This window comes from Ascaphus truei, chromosome 14, assembly GCF_040206685.1.
Source record: "Ascaphus truei isolate aAscTru1 chromosome 14, aAscTru1.hap1, whole genome shotgun sequence".
Lineage (NCBI taxonomy): Eukaryota > Metazoa > Chordata > Amphibia > Anura > Ascaphidae > Ascaphus > Ascaphus truei.
Genome location: NC_134496.1, coordinates 55,730,722 through 55,748,100, shown reverse-complemented (window position 1 = coordinate 55,748,100; position 17,379 = coordinate 55,730,722). Strand labels below are relative to the sequence as shown.

Sequence of the window (17,379 nt, the reverse complement as noted above, 5' to 3'; positions counted from 1 at the left end):
CCCTTCCACCTCTCTGCATTTCCCTGCACTTTCTTTTACCTCTCTGCACTTCCCTGCATTTCCCTGCACTTTCTTTACCTCTCTGCACTTCCCTGCGCCCCCTTCCACCTCTCTGCATTTTCCTGCACTTCCTTTTACCTCTCTGCACTTCCCTCCGCCCCCTTCCACCTCTCTGCATTTCCCTGCACTTCCTTTTACCTCTCTGCACTTCCCTGCGCCCCCTTCCACCTCTCTGCATTTCCCTGCACTTCCTTTTACCTCTCTGCACTTCCCTGCACTTCCTTTTACCTCTCTGCACTTCCCTGCACTTCCCTGCACTCCTTCCACCTCTCTGCATTTCCATGCACTTCCTTTTACCTATCTGCACTTCCCTGCACCCTATTCCGTATAGTGAGATGCAGGTAATCACAGAGTCATGGGCGCATCAATTTCCATTTAAGTTCAATCAATTCAAGTATTATCGACTGGAATCTGCAGCTACTGTCTGTCTATGTTGCATTACAATGTGTCTGTGAGGAGTTGATTAGGCAGACTCCTCCCTTAATTGTTAGTCAATGTGACTGTGTTTTAGAATACGTAAGGCAGGATACCTTGGCTGTGAGCCATATGGCTGTGTGTAACATCAAAGTGTAACATTTAAGTGTGTGGAGTTAATCTTGGAGTTGAAATTGGAGGTGAAGATTGGAGGAAGATGTGGACTCTGAACAACAACTTTACAACTGTGAGTACTTTACTTTCTAATAGCTGTGATTCTTTGTACTCTTCCTATCCTCCAATAACAGGGAAGTCTCTCCTCCTGTATCTCACTATGCCCTCCCTACTGTATTGCTTTTTCTGTTTACTGTTCCCTCACTCTTTTGTGAATGTCCCTGTTCTCTCCAACTTCCCCACTCCCCACTGCACCATTATTTATACACCTCTCTCCCAACAACCCTCAATAAAAATCAGCCCCACAAATCCTCTATTCTCACCCTCTATCTACTCCTTCCTGCTGCTGGGGATCTCCCCTAAGCCTGAAGCAGACATACACACCTGATCTCACCCACGCCTCCCTGCCATCTCTTCCCCTGTAAATGGTGTTAACCTTTTCATTTAACACTGACTAACCTGAAAACTCGCCCCACAAATCAAGCATCCCAATAGCCTGCACTCATGGCTATTGAGCCACAGTCACTTATACCACCCATTGTGGCCAAGCACAGCCATCTACAGCACTTATTCCCTCAAATGCTGTCTCTGTAAGTTTCCCCTCAAACCTCTTAGATTGTAAGCTCTTCGGGGCAGGGATTTCCTTTCCCATTGTCTGATTTTGCTGCACTTACTGTATTTTTTAAATTCACTGTACTGTATTATTTGGGAAGCGCTGAGCACACTTTTGGCTCTATAAAAATAAAGACATTCATACATACATACATACATACATACATACATACATACATACATACATACATACATACATACTCCCAGCCTATCTACGTCTCATTGCAATGACTCCCAGTTGGTCTATGTCTCATTGCAATGTCTCCCAGTTGGTCTATGTCTCATTGCAATGACTCCCAGTTGGTCTATGTCTCATTGCAATGACTCCCAGTTGGTCTATGTCTCATTGCAATGACTCCCAGTTGGTCTATGTCTCATTGCAATGACTCCCAGTTGGTCTATGTCTCATTGCAATGACTCCCAGTTGGTCTATGTCTCATTGCAATGACTCCCGGTTGATCTATGTCTCATTGCAATGTCTCCCAGTTGGTCTACGTGTCATTGCAATGACTCCCAGTTGGTCTACGTGTCATTGCAATGACTCCCAGTTGGTCTATGTCTCATTGTAATGACTCCCAGCCTGTCTATGTCTCATTGTAATGACTCCCAGCCTGTCTATGTCTCATTGTAATGACTCCCAGCCTGTCTATGTCTCATTGTAATGACTCCCAGCCTGTCTATGTCTCATTGCAATGACTCCCAGCCTGTCTATGTCTCATTGCAATGACTCCCAGCCTGTCTATGTCTCATTGTAATTACTCCCAACCTGTCTATGTCTCATTGCAATGACTCCCAGTTGGTCTATGTCTCATTGCAATGTCTCCCAGTTGGTCTATGTCTCATTGCAATGTCTCCCAGTTGGTCTACGTCTCATTGCAATGACTCCCAGTTGCTTGCACATACATTTTCTTTTACACTTACCTTCACACCTCTGTTCTTCTCTAGAGTGATCCTGTAGTTATAAACATCTATTGTTACTTGCTTGACGTATGAAACATGTGTATTTCCTCCTCTATACTCATGTCCAACTTCCACATTGAAATATGGCAAAGTGCTGCTGGTTTCACATAGCTTTGTGAGTGTATAGGTGCAGTTCCCCATGAACGTATGAGGATAGTCATCAAATGTGAAGTAATGGGGATCGCCATAACCACTGCAGGTCGCTCCTGGGTACAAAGGCAAATAAACATGAAATCCCAACATACTCACCAATATCTTATTATGTCCACCCGTAATTGTATACATCTATCTCAATGTCTTGCATAGCGCCTACACCGAGCGAGCCCTGCTGCTATGCGCTTATATATACATGTGTATATATATACTGTATCTTCAGCCACAGCAAATAAGACAATGGCACAGCATAGCCAAGCTCTTCAGGGGGTGTCAAGCTTATTTACTGTGGCTTCTGTATACAAATGCATTCAGTGTTTTATCATTTGCACTCATAAAGTGGAACAGGATGGCTGGCATTATCTCTTACTGTGCATGCAATGCCTTGTATATCATGTATAACCTTGCTCACTTATTGTAACCATGTATCTGTCATCATAACTCTACGTTTGAAAACAAGCGGTAACTCTCAATGTATTACTTCCTGGTAACACATTTTATAAATAAATAAATGTTAGAGATGCACACGTTATTTGCTGAGGCCAGTGTGTATTAGTTTACAGAAAAACTGATAGCATTAAGATGTACTCGATAATACGTCAAAAATGGAACCTGGCTTCGCCCTTATATTACAAAAACGTCTTTATCCCGTTTATTCTGGTAAAAAGAGATCAGGTTGTAACATTAAGGAATTAACAGTTGTAGAGATTATCAATATCCGAAGCTATACATTACCTGTTAATACTGTGCTTGGTGTTCCAGTAGCAGTTGGAAGAGTTTGAGTTGTTGTACTTGAAACTACAGTATAACAAATATAAAAGAGAACAGAGAGATTATTGACAAAAGGTGCATCATTTGGAGACCATGCGACTGTCTACTTACAGATGTAGCAACAGGAAAGATGCATTACCAGTCACTTGACAAAGGCCTAAGTGAGGCCGAAATGTTGTGTATTATGAATAAATTATTTTGCTAAAAACCCCGTGGAGCCCTGGATCATCTGTCCTGTTGCTGTATAATACTTGGATTGATGCAGATAGGCCATCCTTGAACCAGGAGCTCCGGCATTGTGCGCAAATATCGCATTTTTTGCATTTATTTGCACTGTTTTGGTGTGCTACACACCCACATACCTTTACTTAGAGATGTAGCCAGATTTATTTTACTAACTGATAAAGCAGAATATCACAAATTTCCCATAGGATGCAATGGCAGCGATAACGCAGAATATCTCGGCACAACGCACCAGCGAGAGCAATAACCATGTTTACACCTTTATTAAAATGTTATGGCTGAAAAATTGTTAGAATCGAGTTTTTTATTTGTAAAAGTGGTTTCTATTTTTGTGCCGTTATTGCAGCAGCTCAGGGGAAGTGCCAGGAAGTACTTCCTCATGGAAAGGGGGGCCGCTCAGGGGACGTGCCAGGAAGTACTTCCTCATGGAAAAGGGGGCAGCACAGGGGAAGTGCCAGGAAGTACTTCCTCATGGAAAGGGGGGCCGCTCAGGGGAAGTGCCAGGAAGTACTTCCTCATGGAAAGGGGGGCAGCACAGGGGAAGTGCCAGGAAGTACTTCCTCATGGAAAGGGGGGCAGCACAGGGGAAGTGCCAGGAAGTACTTCTTCATGGAAAGGGGGGCAGCACAGGGGAAGTGCCAGGAAGTACTTCCTCATGGAAAGGGGGGCAGCACAGGGGAAGTGCCAGGAAGGGCTTCTTTCATGGAAAGGGGGGCCGCTCAGGGGAAGTGCCAGGAAGTACTTCCTCATGGAAAGGGGGGCCGCTCAGGGGACGTGCCAGGAAGTACTTCCTCGTGGAAAGGGGGGCCGCTCAGGGGAAGTGCCAGGAAGTACTTCCTCATGGAAAGGGGGGCAGCACAGGGGAAGTGCCAGGAAGTACTTCCTCATGGAAGGGGGCAGCACAGGGGAAGTGCCAGGAAGTACTTCTTCATGGAAAGGGGGGCAGCACAGGGGAAGTGCCAGGAAGTACTTCCTCATGGAAAGGGGGGCAGCACAGGGGAAGTGCCAGGAAGTACTTCTTCATGGAAAGGGGGGCCGCTCAGGGGAAGTGCCAGGAAGTACTTCCTCATGGAAAGGGGGGCAGCACAGGGGAAGTGCCAGGAAGTACTTCCTCATGGAAGGGGGGCCGCTCAGGGGACGTGCCAGGAAGTACTTCTTCATGGAAAGGGGGGCAGCACAGGGGAAGTGCCAGGAAGTACTTCCTCATGGAAAGGGGGGCAGCACAGAGGAAGTGCCAGGAAGTACTTCCTCATGGAAGGGGGGCCGCTCAGGGGACGTGCCAGGAAGTACTTCTTCATGGAAAGGGGGGCAGCACAGAGGAAGTGCCAGGAAGTGCTTCTTCATGGAAAGGGGGGCCACTCAGGGGAAGTGCCAGGAAGTACTTCTTCATGGAAAGGGGGGCAGCACAGGGGAAGTGCCAGGAAGTACTTCTTCATGGAAAGGGGGGCAGCACAGGGGAAGTGCCAGGAAGTACTTCCTCATGGAAAGGGGGGCCGCTCAGGGGACGTGCCAGGAAGTACTTCCTCATGGAAAGGGGGGCAGCACAGGGGAAGTGCCAGGAAGTACTTCCTCATGGAAAGGGGGGCCGCTCAGGGGAAGTGCCAGGAAGTACTTCTTCATGGAAAGGGGGGCAGCACAGGGGAAGTGCCAGGAAGTACTTCCTCATGGAAAGGGGGGCAGCACAGGGGACGTGCCAGGAAGTACTTCCTCATGGAAAGGGGGGCAGATTCATGGAATAGACGTGGAAGAGGCTATTACAGTAAGTTCGTTAAAACATGCTTGAGATAGACATTAAGCTTTCTGAAAAGAAAGTGAAGGACCAAGTACTGTAGGGTCTGATCTATTACAGCAGACAGGGAAATATGGGTCAAATGGATCTAATCTGATATCAATGTTTCTATGTTTCTGTGTTTCTATCACACTGTGAGCAGTGCCGTGCTCAGAAATAAGTAGTAAAACAAATTACCCGATGTCCATTGTGTGCCAGTACTGGTCTCCGTTGGGAATGTTGATGAGGTTGTCGTTGACTCTGTAGATTAAGACACGACATGGATAAAGAAAGAATGAGATAATTGAAGCTGAAAATGTCTGAGATGAGTGGAACTTTTCCTGAGCATGGGGACGAAGACTTCACAGCATATTGAATAAGGGCCGTCGTGTTTAGATATAAAATAATAAAGCACACGTTGTGGCTTCATCGCTCTCTTACTTAAGCAGAAATCATACAGTTATTAACTCGTCTTTTAGACAGAAATCATTTTAAACGGTTACTAGGAAACCCGAAGTAAAAACGAATTATGAGATCAATAAACCTGCTACAAAATAAATGGGGGATGCACGGGAGCGGGAGGAACTATCACTAATCTCTAAAAACATTAGTGCTATTGGGCTTCAATGGATCTATCCCTTAATGAGATTAAATCAGTGTTAATAAATGCAAATGTGACAAGTAACTGGAAAATCTTACCACATGGCCCATTTCTCACTCCTACATTGTCAATAGCTGTGTCGCCGTACTCTGTTAGTCCCCGAATAGCTTCAAAGATCACCTAAAACCAAGAGGAAGGGTCAAGAGTTCACCCCTATTCTAGGAAAAAAACATTCATATTGGATGCTTATGAACTATGGCCCATGTTTGCTTAGTCGTGTTATTCCATAAGACACCTTTTGGCACATTCAAAATATTGGTCTACACTGTATTAACTACTATAGCACAGTACTGTATATATATTGTCAGCCATTTTTTACTGTTTGCTGCCTTGGGGATCTCAGACATACAGGCTCAGATATAGTATAAATCTGTGCTATCATGGTTCCAATACATGATCACTGTGACATAGTCACCTTATGCATTTGCTCATTCCAAACACTGCAGTGACTCTTTACTAAGCTTTAAGTAATTCAATATGTTCAGATTCAGTCATTTGCAATCCCTATTTCAGTCAATGGAAGTTTTCAGGCGATCGTGACCATATTGGACTGCCCCCTTGAGCCAGATCCACAGAGCTCCTTTAAGTCACATAACGTGACCTTCACCTAACATTACGTTAACACTAACAGTGTGTTGTGAAAGGTCAACACTGTGTGCTGTGTCTTTCATTTCCACAAAGAATCTCTGGGACAGAACATCTGAGCCACCCCAAAGTGCACCCAAAGGGCAGTCAAAGAGTGTCGCCGTTTGCTGCCATTTGGTAATGTTACAGCTGCTCTATTGTCTCTTCCACTCACCAACCCTCTCATCCCCTTTACCCAGTGTCACCTTACCCTGCCTATAGATTGTAAGCTCCTTGAGACGGAGCCTCTAACACATTGCAGGCCTATCCTACCTCTTCTAACACAAGTTTAATCTGTCTGTAAATGTTAATAACGCCCATAATCATATCTCTGACTGCCCATGAAATGTCTGTAAATTGAATGTGTACTTTATAACCTTTTTTAATTTATGGCTTTTCTTGTCTGTCTCATGTATAAAAATAACTGTATTTAATTGTAGCTGGTCTCAACCTGCCTGTAAAGTATTGCGCTGCCCCCTGAGGTGGAGGCCTGTATTTACTTAAAAAATAAATGATGATGATGATGAGGACAATAACAAAGTTAAATCATGTTTTCTCTCACAAAGAGCATATGGTTAACTGTTATAGGCGTTAGTAATAATTGACATGCAAAACTTGGCGTTACACACATCCAGACCGTGAAATAGGGTTTTTGCACGGGTGTAACGCCAAAATTACGCATCATTTAAATAACATGTGTGTGTTATTTCCTGGCGTTATTTCCCTCTCCTCTTCAGGAATGTGAGGGCCTGGATAGAAGTAACGCCAAGACGGACATAAGGCCACGTTATTGGAAGATATTGCCACATTGTGAGATCATAATGGGGCGTTAAGCCTATGCCAACATCATGTAGTACGGACGCTGTTTTTGCATATAATTAGTTTTGAGGATACCATGTTAACTCAGGGAACATGCTGTCCATTGCAGTTTTAGATAACACCACGGTAAGAGCCCTGACTCAATGGAGCTTAATGGGTCTTAAAATCACAGTCTACCTCCACCCTGGCAAGCATGTCCTATCCTTAGATGGAGCTTATTGGGCAGCTTGTGGGAGGCCAGGCCCCTCCTCGTCTAGGTATATAATCTCCCAGCGAGGTCCCTGTATTTCACTATTCACTTTATTTGCAGACATGTGAGTATCTCCACTGGTATATACCAGTTTTTAACGGCACTAGGTTATATAAGCATATGCTTGGATATATTAACCCCTTCTGGGTTTTTTTCACATAGCATTAGTTTGCATTTAGCGTAGGGACCTGCTAATGAGACTTATCATGACGTGGTTAGCAGGCTTGGCATTATTTGATCAGAGGATGTAAACCAAAAGTCTCCTTTATCTTATAGATTTTTACACCATATATATATATATATTCCCCATTTATTGCTATCCCAAGGGGAGAAGCGCAGGGATTCACTTTCTGTCTATCCATAGATGGAGCTGAGTATGTGGGAGTAGGGAAGTATTTTTGAGGCGAATTTAGAGTGGCCATCTTGTGCCTGGCGAGATTAAGGACCTCTATTGCACTAGTATAATTAACACTTCCAATTAGAAAATGGGAGACTACATTTTAGTGTAAAAACTCTCAGCGTATCTCATTATACTCAAATACTGTGTAAATTGCTCTTTGCAAAAGGTGCTGTATTGGAACGTGCCCGGCACTCTCGCGACTGTTGTAAAATATGGATAACACCAAAATGACTCGAAATGTACAGCTATAAAACTAAAGTTTAAGTAGGAACAGTATCAGGGCGATCACGGGGGAGAGCGGGGACAGCTGTCTCTGGCCCGGTGGCTAAGCTGGGCCCAGCTGCCAGTCTCTGATTGCTTCTGCAGGGGGTCTCCCTCCCCTGCTGGTCATCGCTGGGTCTCCCTCCCCTGCCGGTCATCGCTGGGTCTCCCTCCCCTGCTGGTCATCGCTGGGTCTACCCTCCCGGCCTTTCCCTCCCTCTCCCCCACCTGCTGAAAATTGTGTGTGGATAATGTGATAATGTGGGGGGGGGGTGAAATTGTGTGCATCTGTGTGTGGTGGAATTATTTGTGGTGGGTGGGTGTGTGGGGGTGGTTTGGGGGGTGGGTGGAAATGTGTACGGTGGAATTGTGTTTGTGGGGGGGGGGCATGTGAGGGGATATTGTGTGTGGGTATTGTGGGGGGTGGGTGAATTGTGTGGGGAGGTGGGGAGGGAGTTGTGTGTGTGTGGCCAGTGGAGGATTGAGTGAGAGGAAGGGGGGGCATTGAGTGATAGAGAGGAGGGAGAGTTTGAGAGCAGGGGGGAGAGATTGTGAGCTAGAGAAGCGGGAGGGAGAGAGAGGAAAAGTGTAAGAGAAGAGAGTGAAGCAGAGAGCGGGGGGAGAAATACATGGGGGGAGTGTGAGAAGGGCGGGGGGGAATAGAGGGGGTGAGAGGAATGAGGTTAGAAAGAAGGGGGGCCTCGCAAGACCACCGAGGGTGGGGGGGGCGATGGAAACTCTTGTCCAGGGCCCCAGGAAAGCTGTTTCCGGCTCTAAACAGTATATTATGAAAGCTTCATAGCAGCTCCCTTTTTATAAGTTTTCTAGATAAAAAATGCATCATATTACTGATCATCATTTATTACCTACTTCTAAACTTTGCACATTTCTTATCTCAATCGATTTTCTTCCTGCGTGTTTCCCCTTTATTGCACAATAAATGTTTGCTCTCAGTGCAGACACACACACACTCACACTCACACACACACACACACACACTCATATGCTCTTTACCTGAATATTCTTCTCGCTTGGAAACGACACCGTTACTGAGCCATATAACCATGAAGGGCTTTGGTGTCCCCTTCTTCTCCAAAGCACGGATTCGCCTGTATCCTCCCTGATTAGAACCCTGAGTTCATTCAGGTTTTCTGAGCCTGACATGTGGAACCAGAAGTCTACACATACATCTCCACTGACACCGATACTTGGGCTCTCCAGCCTGATTGAGTCAAATGGGATCAGGTTACTCGCTTCTTGATAGATATAATAACCACCTGTTTGGAAGAAAATATATGTAGATTTTCAGAGTAAATGGAACACAGTGGAGAATGGTAACAATAATGTAACAATTTGGTGTAACAATAGTGGTCTCTGTTATTGTTTCAGGATTAGTGAACCTTTAGTGCAGGAAAACTGCAGATCTTGAATTCCAATTTGCGGTTATCTTATTTCACTTTGTAAATCTTATAGGGAGTTTTCAGTTGTTCCAATATACTGTACTCACACTAAGGGGCTTATGCAGAGAGGAACGTTATTTAATGTGAAAACGGCAAGAAAATAGCCACAGAATTGGAGTAAGTTATGGGCGTATGCTGAAAGCTGCGTTACCTCATTTTTCTGATGAGATTCAAAATTGCCAAGTTTTTCTGGCTAGATTGAACTCGCTATAATATAGGGCAGAATGGCGAGTTGCAGTGCATCTATGCTACCTGCATACCACCCTTTTTTAACATGGCGAATTTACCAATCTCTCCATGTGTTTGGCAATTTTTAAAGTAAAGAAACCTGCTGTGGCGAATTTTATGAATCTCTTCATGTTCTCTGCAGGACAAGCTTTTCTGGTACGTATTTTCGCCAAAAGATGGGGCTATTTCCCTTCTCTATCCTCTCTGCATCAGCCCCCTAGTTAGATTGTGTCTTAGTGGCAAACATCTCGCTGCAAATGGGTTAAAATATCAAAGTACATCCCTTTTCATTGTGGTTATGTTGCTTTATCATTCTTTTATTCCAGCTCAGATCTAATTATCTCAGATTTATAGTCCCATATATCTCAGATTTATGAGTTGATCAAATATTATCTGCATACAAACACGCCGATGTATGGTGAAAGCATGATAAAGTCAGGAGCGGGTAACAGATTATTTGATTGAAAGATGTTGGCAGCAAAATGATTATTTTTTTCGGTGGAAGATAGCAGAGGAGCGAATAACAGCGCAAGTATACAATGTGAAGCTGCACTTGCGTGCATGCGTTGGATCACCTTGCCTTGCTTAAAGCCAGCCAAGAAGCGTTAGATAGAATATTCATAGCATGGGCAAAGTTAAGGATATTGGTTGAAGAGCATTTCAAATTGTAATAAATAGTAAGGCATGGTCAGTTTGACAGAGGGTAAAACCATTTTTTCTAATAATTTAGGATAAAAAAGGATAAACCCTCTTTTGCATCATGGAAACTTTTGTGAAGCACTGCTCTAGACTTGCACGGAATTGCAATTAAATGACTATTACAATAATTGCCACCATTATATTGTACAACTAAAAGCTTTGCTAATAAAACTGCACAACCAAATAATGAAAGAGACGGTTCCTACTTCTGTCCGGATAATCCCCATCTGGACCGGTCCCACTGGTGGGGGTGCTATGTGTGGCCCTTATCCAGTCTCCTTGGTCCTGGTCTCCACAGGGCTGATTCCAATCGCAAAGCGGCTTTGAATTGTTGTTAAAATCACAGTATGTGATGTGCTCTGAAAATAAAGTGACAAGTTGCAGGTAAAAGTCTGTGACTGCATTGAGGTGCTGTACATACTGTATTACTTTAATACATTCATAAACGATTAAAGCAGCAATCTTCCCATTTCATTGTTTTTTTTAATTCCCATTTTTATAGGATTTGTGCTAATGGGCCAGAAGAATGGACTTTTTGACTTGCAAATCTTTGCCCCCTATATATCTCGATATTAGAGAGAAGAACCTGTTCTATGCACTGTTTATCTGACTCCCCGTGTCCAGGTTTTCTATTGATAAGTAATTTTCGTTTTTTAGAACAACTTTGCTTATTCTTCCATCCTGTTCCCTTCCCTATAACTATCCGTATATGTGCATAAGGGCTTACACTGTATTCACAATATTGCTATTTTCCGATTTAAATACTCCAAAAAGAGACTGATGTGTCCTGTGGAGCTCTGAGCGATCTTGCTTTTCTCTAACTCCTCTGTTTTGAGAGTTTTCCCGTGGGTTCATGGGATCTTTTTAAATAAAGACTGACATTGTTTTGTAACATTTGTAACATTTCATGTTGAATTTTCGTGTCTAAACATTTTATTATGAAAATGCACTTTTCTTTTTTGACTAATGTGTATTTTTGGGACCGCTGGGTATCCTCTCTTCTCTTGATGACTGTTTTTTAAGTTTATGCTTTTATTCATTGGTGGTGTATTTTTTATTATATTGCATTATTATTGCATAATACCTTCCAATACCTGCTAATACCCTCCAACACCTTCCAATACTTATCAATGCCTTCCAATACATTCCAATACCTTTCAAACCCTTGCAATACCTACCAATACCTTCCAATATCTACCTATACCTTCCAATACCTTCCAATACCTACCAAAACCTTCCAATACATTCCAATACCTTCCAATACCTGCTAATACTTATCAATGCCTTCCAATACATTCCAATACCTTTCAAACCCTTGCAATACCTACCAATACCTTCCAATATCTACCAATACCTTCCAATATCTACCAATACCTTCCAATATCTACCAATACCTTCCAATATCTACCAATACCTTCCAATACATTCCAATACCTTCCAATACATTCCAATACCTTCCAATACTTATCAATGCCTTCCAATACATTCCAATATCTTTCAAACCCTTGCAATACCTACCAATACCTTCCAATATCTACCAATACCATCCAATATCTACCAATACCTTCCAAAACCTTCCAAAACCTTCCAAAACCTACCAATACATTCCAATCTCTACCAATACCTACCAATACCTACCAATACCTTCCAATACCTTCCAATACCCCCAGCATGTGCTTCTGTTAAAGAAGCAAAGTACAGACTAGAGATGTGCAAGCCTTTGACATCAGCTCACCCAGCAAGAGCGGCCCGTCGGTTACATCGAAAATCAGCGGCTTACATGGGCAGGCGATTCGCCATACACGGAGTCACACTTAGTAAATGGCGATTTTGAATTTGCCAAACAAATCGCCAGTTTGCGAAAGTCCTAAAGTTGCTATTCACTTAATGCCGGAATTATCAATAATATAATCACACCAAAACTGTCCCAAAATCTCTCTCTTACTCTATCTCCTCTGGTGCTTTGGTTTCTTTACACCCCACGCCCAAGAGTCAGAAGCAAATGTAGCAGGTCACATGACTCCTTTCTATCCTCTTCCCAGTTCTGTGAATCGTATGTGTGGGGAAATGGCTAGCAGCGTGGCAATCTGTGTGTAAAAGGTTGCTAATTATGTGGCTTAGAGAATTGACAACTTGATTTGCAAGAAATCGAAGGGGGAAAAAATGCAGACACGTTGGCGTCTGGACTTCCAATAGATATGCACGTCTATAGGCCACACTGGCATAATAGCTGCTAAGTTTAATAATGCTCGTTTAGTAAATCCGCTAACTTCACCTCTGCCACTAACATTTTCTAGCAGCTAAATGTGTTGAAATAATAATTAGTTACCTGCTCTGGGATTCCAGACATTGAAGCCATGTTGTACAGGTATGTGCTTTTGATTCACTCTGTAAAGAGAAGACATTATGTTCAGCGCTTGTATTCTGCGCTATGATGAGACAACACAACGGGGTTACTTTTCCTCCCAACAATCTGTGTATCCCCATTATTATCTTGATCACGTACTTCATAACGTAACGACCCAGTAGTTACATTGCCTTATAACTCAGGCCCATCTATGTGTTTTATATTCTTTAATCTCTGTAATTGGGGTTTTCCTAGTAGTCAGGCTTCCAGGCCTACATTTCCAAACATATCGAACAGACCTCAAATGATGAAAAGGGTTTAAGAGGGAGGAGAATGCACAGCGAGATTGAGGGGATATTATTGCAGTTACAATACATATTGTGAAGAGGAACTGCTCCTGTAAATTATTATTCTGAAAATATTTGATACAAAGTAATAAATAGTTACACATACTGTACATTCATTATCGTTTTACTCCCACCGAGAACATGAGTTTATATTCCACTGGGGGGTAAAACATTTTTATCTGTGGCAATTAGAGATTCACATTTGGGGCGTTATTAATTAGACTGCGATTACCAAATAATCTCCTTTAGGTCAGATGCTATATAACGGGACAGTAAGATTTTCTATAGAAGGAACAAAATACTTGTTGCAGGAAGTGTTAGTGAGAAATACACTGCACCTACACACTGCACCTATACACTGCACCTATACACTTTTATTATCCCTGAGACAGAGACTTCCCTTTCTGTCGAGTAAATTGTTATAACAAGACGCCCGTTCTTGTTTTAGGTAATGTCCAGTTATGACTTCAATCAGGCTTCAATGAGTAAGATTCCGTTGAAATCTATAAGGCTACTGATACTATTAATGAGTGAGATTCAGTCATATTGTTGTATTTGTAGCATTGGAACGAATTAAAATGCATTTAGGACTTTTCCCACTAACAGGGTCTGAGTGTCGGATTCCTGGGTCCTGGACTTGCAATATATCTTTCTTATATGATGTATGTATATCTATATATCTTTATTTATATAGCGCTTCCCAGCATTAATACACGCGACATAATATTATAACACGTACTGGGAATAAGCGCTTCGGACATGAAAGTAACAATAGGAAAGGGATTCCCTGCCCCGGAGAGCTGACAATCTAAGTGAGTATGATGCAGGAATATTATGTACACAGATTCACAGATTTACATGCCCCTGCATTCCAATATTTACTACAGGCATACCCCGCTTTAACGTACGCAATGGGACCGGAGCATGTATGTAAAGCGAAAATGTACTTAAAGTGAAGCACTACCTTTTCCCCACTTATCGATGCATGTACTGTACTGCAATCGTCATATACGTGCATAACTGATGTAAATAACGCATTTGTAACAGGCTCTATAGTCTCCCGCTTGCGTACAGCTTTGGTACAGGTAGGGAGCCGGTATTGCTGTTCAGGACGTGCTGACAGGCGCATGCGTGAGCTGCCGTTTGCCTATTGGGCGATATGTCCTTACTCACGAGTGTACTTAAAGTGAGTGTCCTTAAACCGGGGTATTCCTGTATATTACAAGACATGAGTGGATTATTATCCATATAATTTAATGTGATGTAAAGTAACACGTAGACTAATGACCGATAGAAAAGATGACATGTTTGTTAAATATACACAAGACTAGTAAGTGTCACAAAAACATGATGTGTACCTGCTTGTATATTATATTACACCCTCAGGTTATGGGGGTTAAATAAATGGTGATATCCCTACAATCCAGCCCATAGAAAAGAGAAGAGTCCCCTTGGGCTTCCCAACGATGGGGAAAGTCGTGTGTGTGTTTGCTGACAGGCTGGGCTGGTTCAAAATGGGCTGGCTATTCAAGAGAATATATAAGTATTCCACTGTGTATTTTTGTCACATTGGATGTAGCACTGGGCTTTTCTGTCCTTTATTGTATACATTTGGTCCGTAGGACTCCTCTTGACACACACACACACACACACACATATATATTTATATTAATTGGACTGGTCCAAAAGCATGAGAAATGGGAACGGCCTTCTGGCTCTCCAAGTCATTAAGCCAGGCTTAAGTTTAAAGGCTGCCAAATGCTGCAGGGAACAGTAAAAGTATGGAAAATTCTTAAAAATAAAGGGGTGGCCCAAGTATACATTATCCAGCATATAGTAAGTATTTGCCTGTTTTATATTCTAGTTGCCTTTAAAGTCTTAAACTCACATACAGTACAGTAAGTAACCAATCACTGAGTCCTTACCATAGTTTCATCTCTTAGAATTGAAAGATAATTAGGTCAAATTATTTGAATGAACCATTATACATTTGGGATTCCCATATCCTAGAAGATTAAACGTGAAATGATATTTAGGACTGATTCAGACCTTTGCATATTATTTTGGAACAGCTGCATTAATGGTGCAATCCTTCCATCTTTGCTATTATTTAGAAGTACATAGAAAAGCAATGGACTCGTACACTCTGCGCTTTGTTTTAGCGCCCGGTCACATGTTACTGCATGATGGCTCTTCTCTAGTTAAGGACGCCAAGGTCCTCACACCAGCATGTTTCTAATGGAAACTAGCCTTTTATGTTAATCTAATTAAAATGACAGAATTACAGGCTTACATTAACCAAGAATTTAGTAGCAATAAGGTATCGAAACTAACACATTGTTACAGATTAGAATTTTCATTTTGAATACCTACTGTATGTAAAATATGTCAAATCTATATATATTACTTTTGAGTTTATTTTTAAATATATAGCGCTGAACATTATTTACATATTAATCCTAATGAGATGTTATACAACCTAGCAATTTCTTATATTAACTAAGCAAATCAAACTAAGCCATAAAAGTACTTACCCTTCAGTATTGAGAACAAATAAGTAAAACAAACAGAAAAGGAATGGAAGGTGGTGATGGTTCCCCATATCTGGAGTTCAAACAGCTTCAATGTCAGATAAGCAGCATGGTGACTCCGCCAGTGACCTTCTCCTGCAGCTAAGGAATGAGAATGAGGAGACTCTACAGTCTCTTACATTTCATGATAAGAGGGAGGAGGTGGTAATAAAAAAAATCTCAGGTATTTATGGAAGGTGGAAAAAGTGTATTCCCCTAGTTTGCATAGAAAATGATCTCTGTTTGAGAGACTTTGGTTCTCATGGTGACACTGATTTCACTTGTAGATTTTGTCCTTTTGCATATTATCTTCTTCTCCTTCTGTTCAGTCATTAATCTCACCCCCAACTCCCTGCTTGATTAGTGTGACATGCAATTCATGCAAGCTCTGTATAGTATAGTGACTTCGAGTGACAGTGGCTGGTTCTATGAGATTTCCCTTCTTTCCAGGATAACAGACACATTTTAATGTCATTGGTCTCACTACTATGTCTATACAAATGGGCGATGTGCTAAGGCAATATTGGAGCATCGTATTATTTTCTGCCTTTTTCTTAGCATCAATGTATCAAGCTCTGTGCTCCCACTTGTGAGCCGCGTGTGCCAGATTGGGATTTGGGAAATGTGGAAAGGAGGTGTCAGGAATAAATGACACGATCACCAGATAGTTATAAGGTTAATGAGATTCAGCACCTTGGCTCTCGCCAGGCTGAAGGGGCGTAGCGCTGTCTTTCAACATCAACTTAATGGCAAAGCAGCTCTTTGTTTGATATGATAACTCCTTTATAAAAGAATATTGTATAAATAATATATATTTACAATGATTCCACTTCCACCTTATATAGACTTACAGTAATACTTTATATTTGACATTTCATGGTGAGTTCTGAGAAAACTTAATAAAAAACTATTTTAGTTAGGTTTTACATTAAACCAAGAGTTCTCAACTCCAGTCGTCAACGGCAACCAACAGGTCAGGTTTTCAGGATATCCCTGCTTCAGCACAGGTGGCTTAATGAGTGGCTCAGTTAAAGTCAAAGACTGAGCCACTGATTGAGTCATCTGTGCTGAAGCAAGGATATCCTAAAAACCTGACCTGTTGAGGGGCCTTGAGGATAGGAGTTGAGAACCCTGCAGTAACGTATTCGGAGCATACAATGGGACACATGACGTTTAACAGGAAATATTAGATCTTTCTATGTGACTACGTTGTTGCTGCCACAAAACATGGGAAATGACCCAACACTTATTGGACAGAAGGTGCTGGAAATGCCTTATCTATTTCTCAATGCTTCAGTCTCATAATAAAATGTAATATGTGGCAGAAATAAGTGACCAGTCAGGCAGGAGAAACACGGGAAGTCACTGTATCTCCTCTGGCTCAGGCATTACAATTAGATTGCAAGCTCTGCAGGAGAGGGACTTATTGTGCCTGCAAACTTGTAATGAACAGCTCTGTATTTACTAGAACTGTAAAAGAGAAAAATGATATATGATTATTATGTTAGGAGAATTGAAACCATGAAGCAGAAATACTTTACATATAATAGTATCTCAC

At 42.2% G+C, this 17,379-nt stretch overlaps 1 protein-coding gene across 2 annotated transcripts in view; it reads right to left on the bottom strand.

Annotated features, from left to right (window-relative positions):
* The window catches only part of LOC142466194 (IgGFc-binding protein-like), a 108,032-nt gene extending 92,103 nt beyond the window's left edge, over positions 1-15,929 (bottom strand). For both annotated transcript variants that reach the window (XM_075571054.1, XM_075571055.1), the window contains exons 1-8: positions 15,786-15,929; positions 12,887-12,945; positions 10,764-10,916; positions 9,185-9,447; positions 5,855-5,936; positions 5,354-5,416; positions 3,109-3,171; positions 2,182-2,426 (exon numbers count right to left, since the gene is read on the bottom strand). In XM_075571054.1, coding sequence (XP_075427169.1) covers positions 2,182-2,426; positions 3,109-3,171; positions 5,354-5,416; positions 5,855-5,936; positions 9,185-9,447; positions 10,764-10,916; positions 12,887-12,945; positions 15,786-15,853 — 996 coding nt within the window. In that variant the 5' untranslated portion in view covers positions 15,854-15,929. The remainder of the gene's footprint in view (positions 1-2,181; positions 2,427-3,108; positions 3,172-5,353; positions 5,417-5,854; positions 5,937-9,184; positions 9,448-10,763; positions 10,917-12,886; positions 12,946-15,785) is intronic.
* Positions 15,930-17,379: the final 1,450 nt, after the last annotated feature.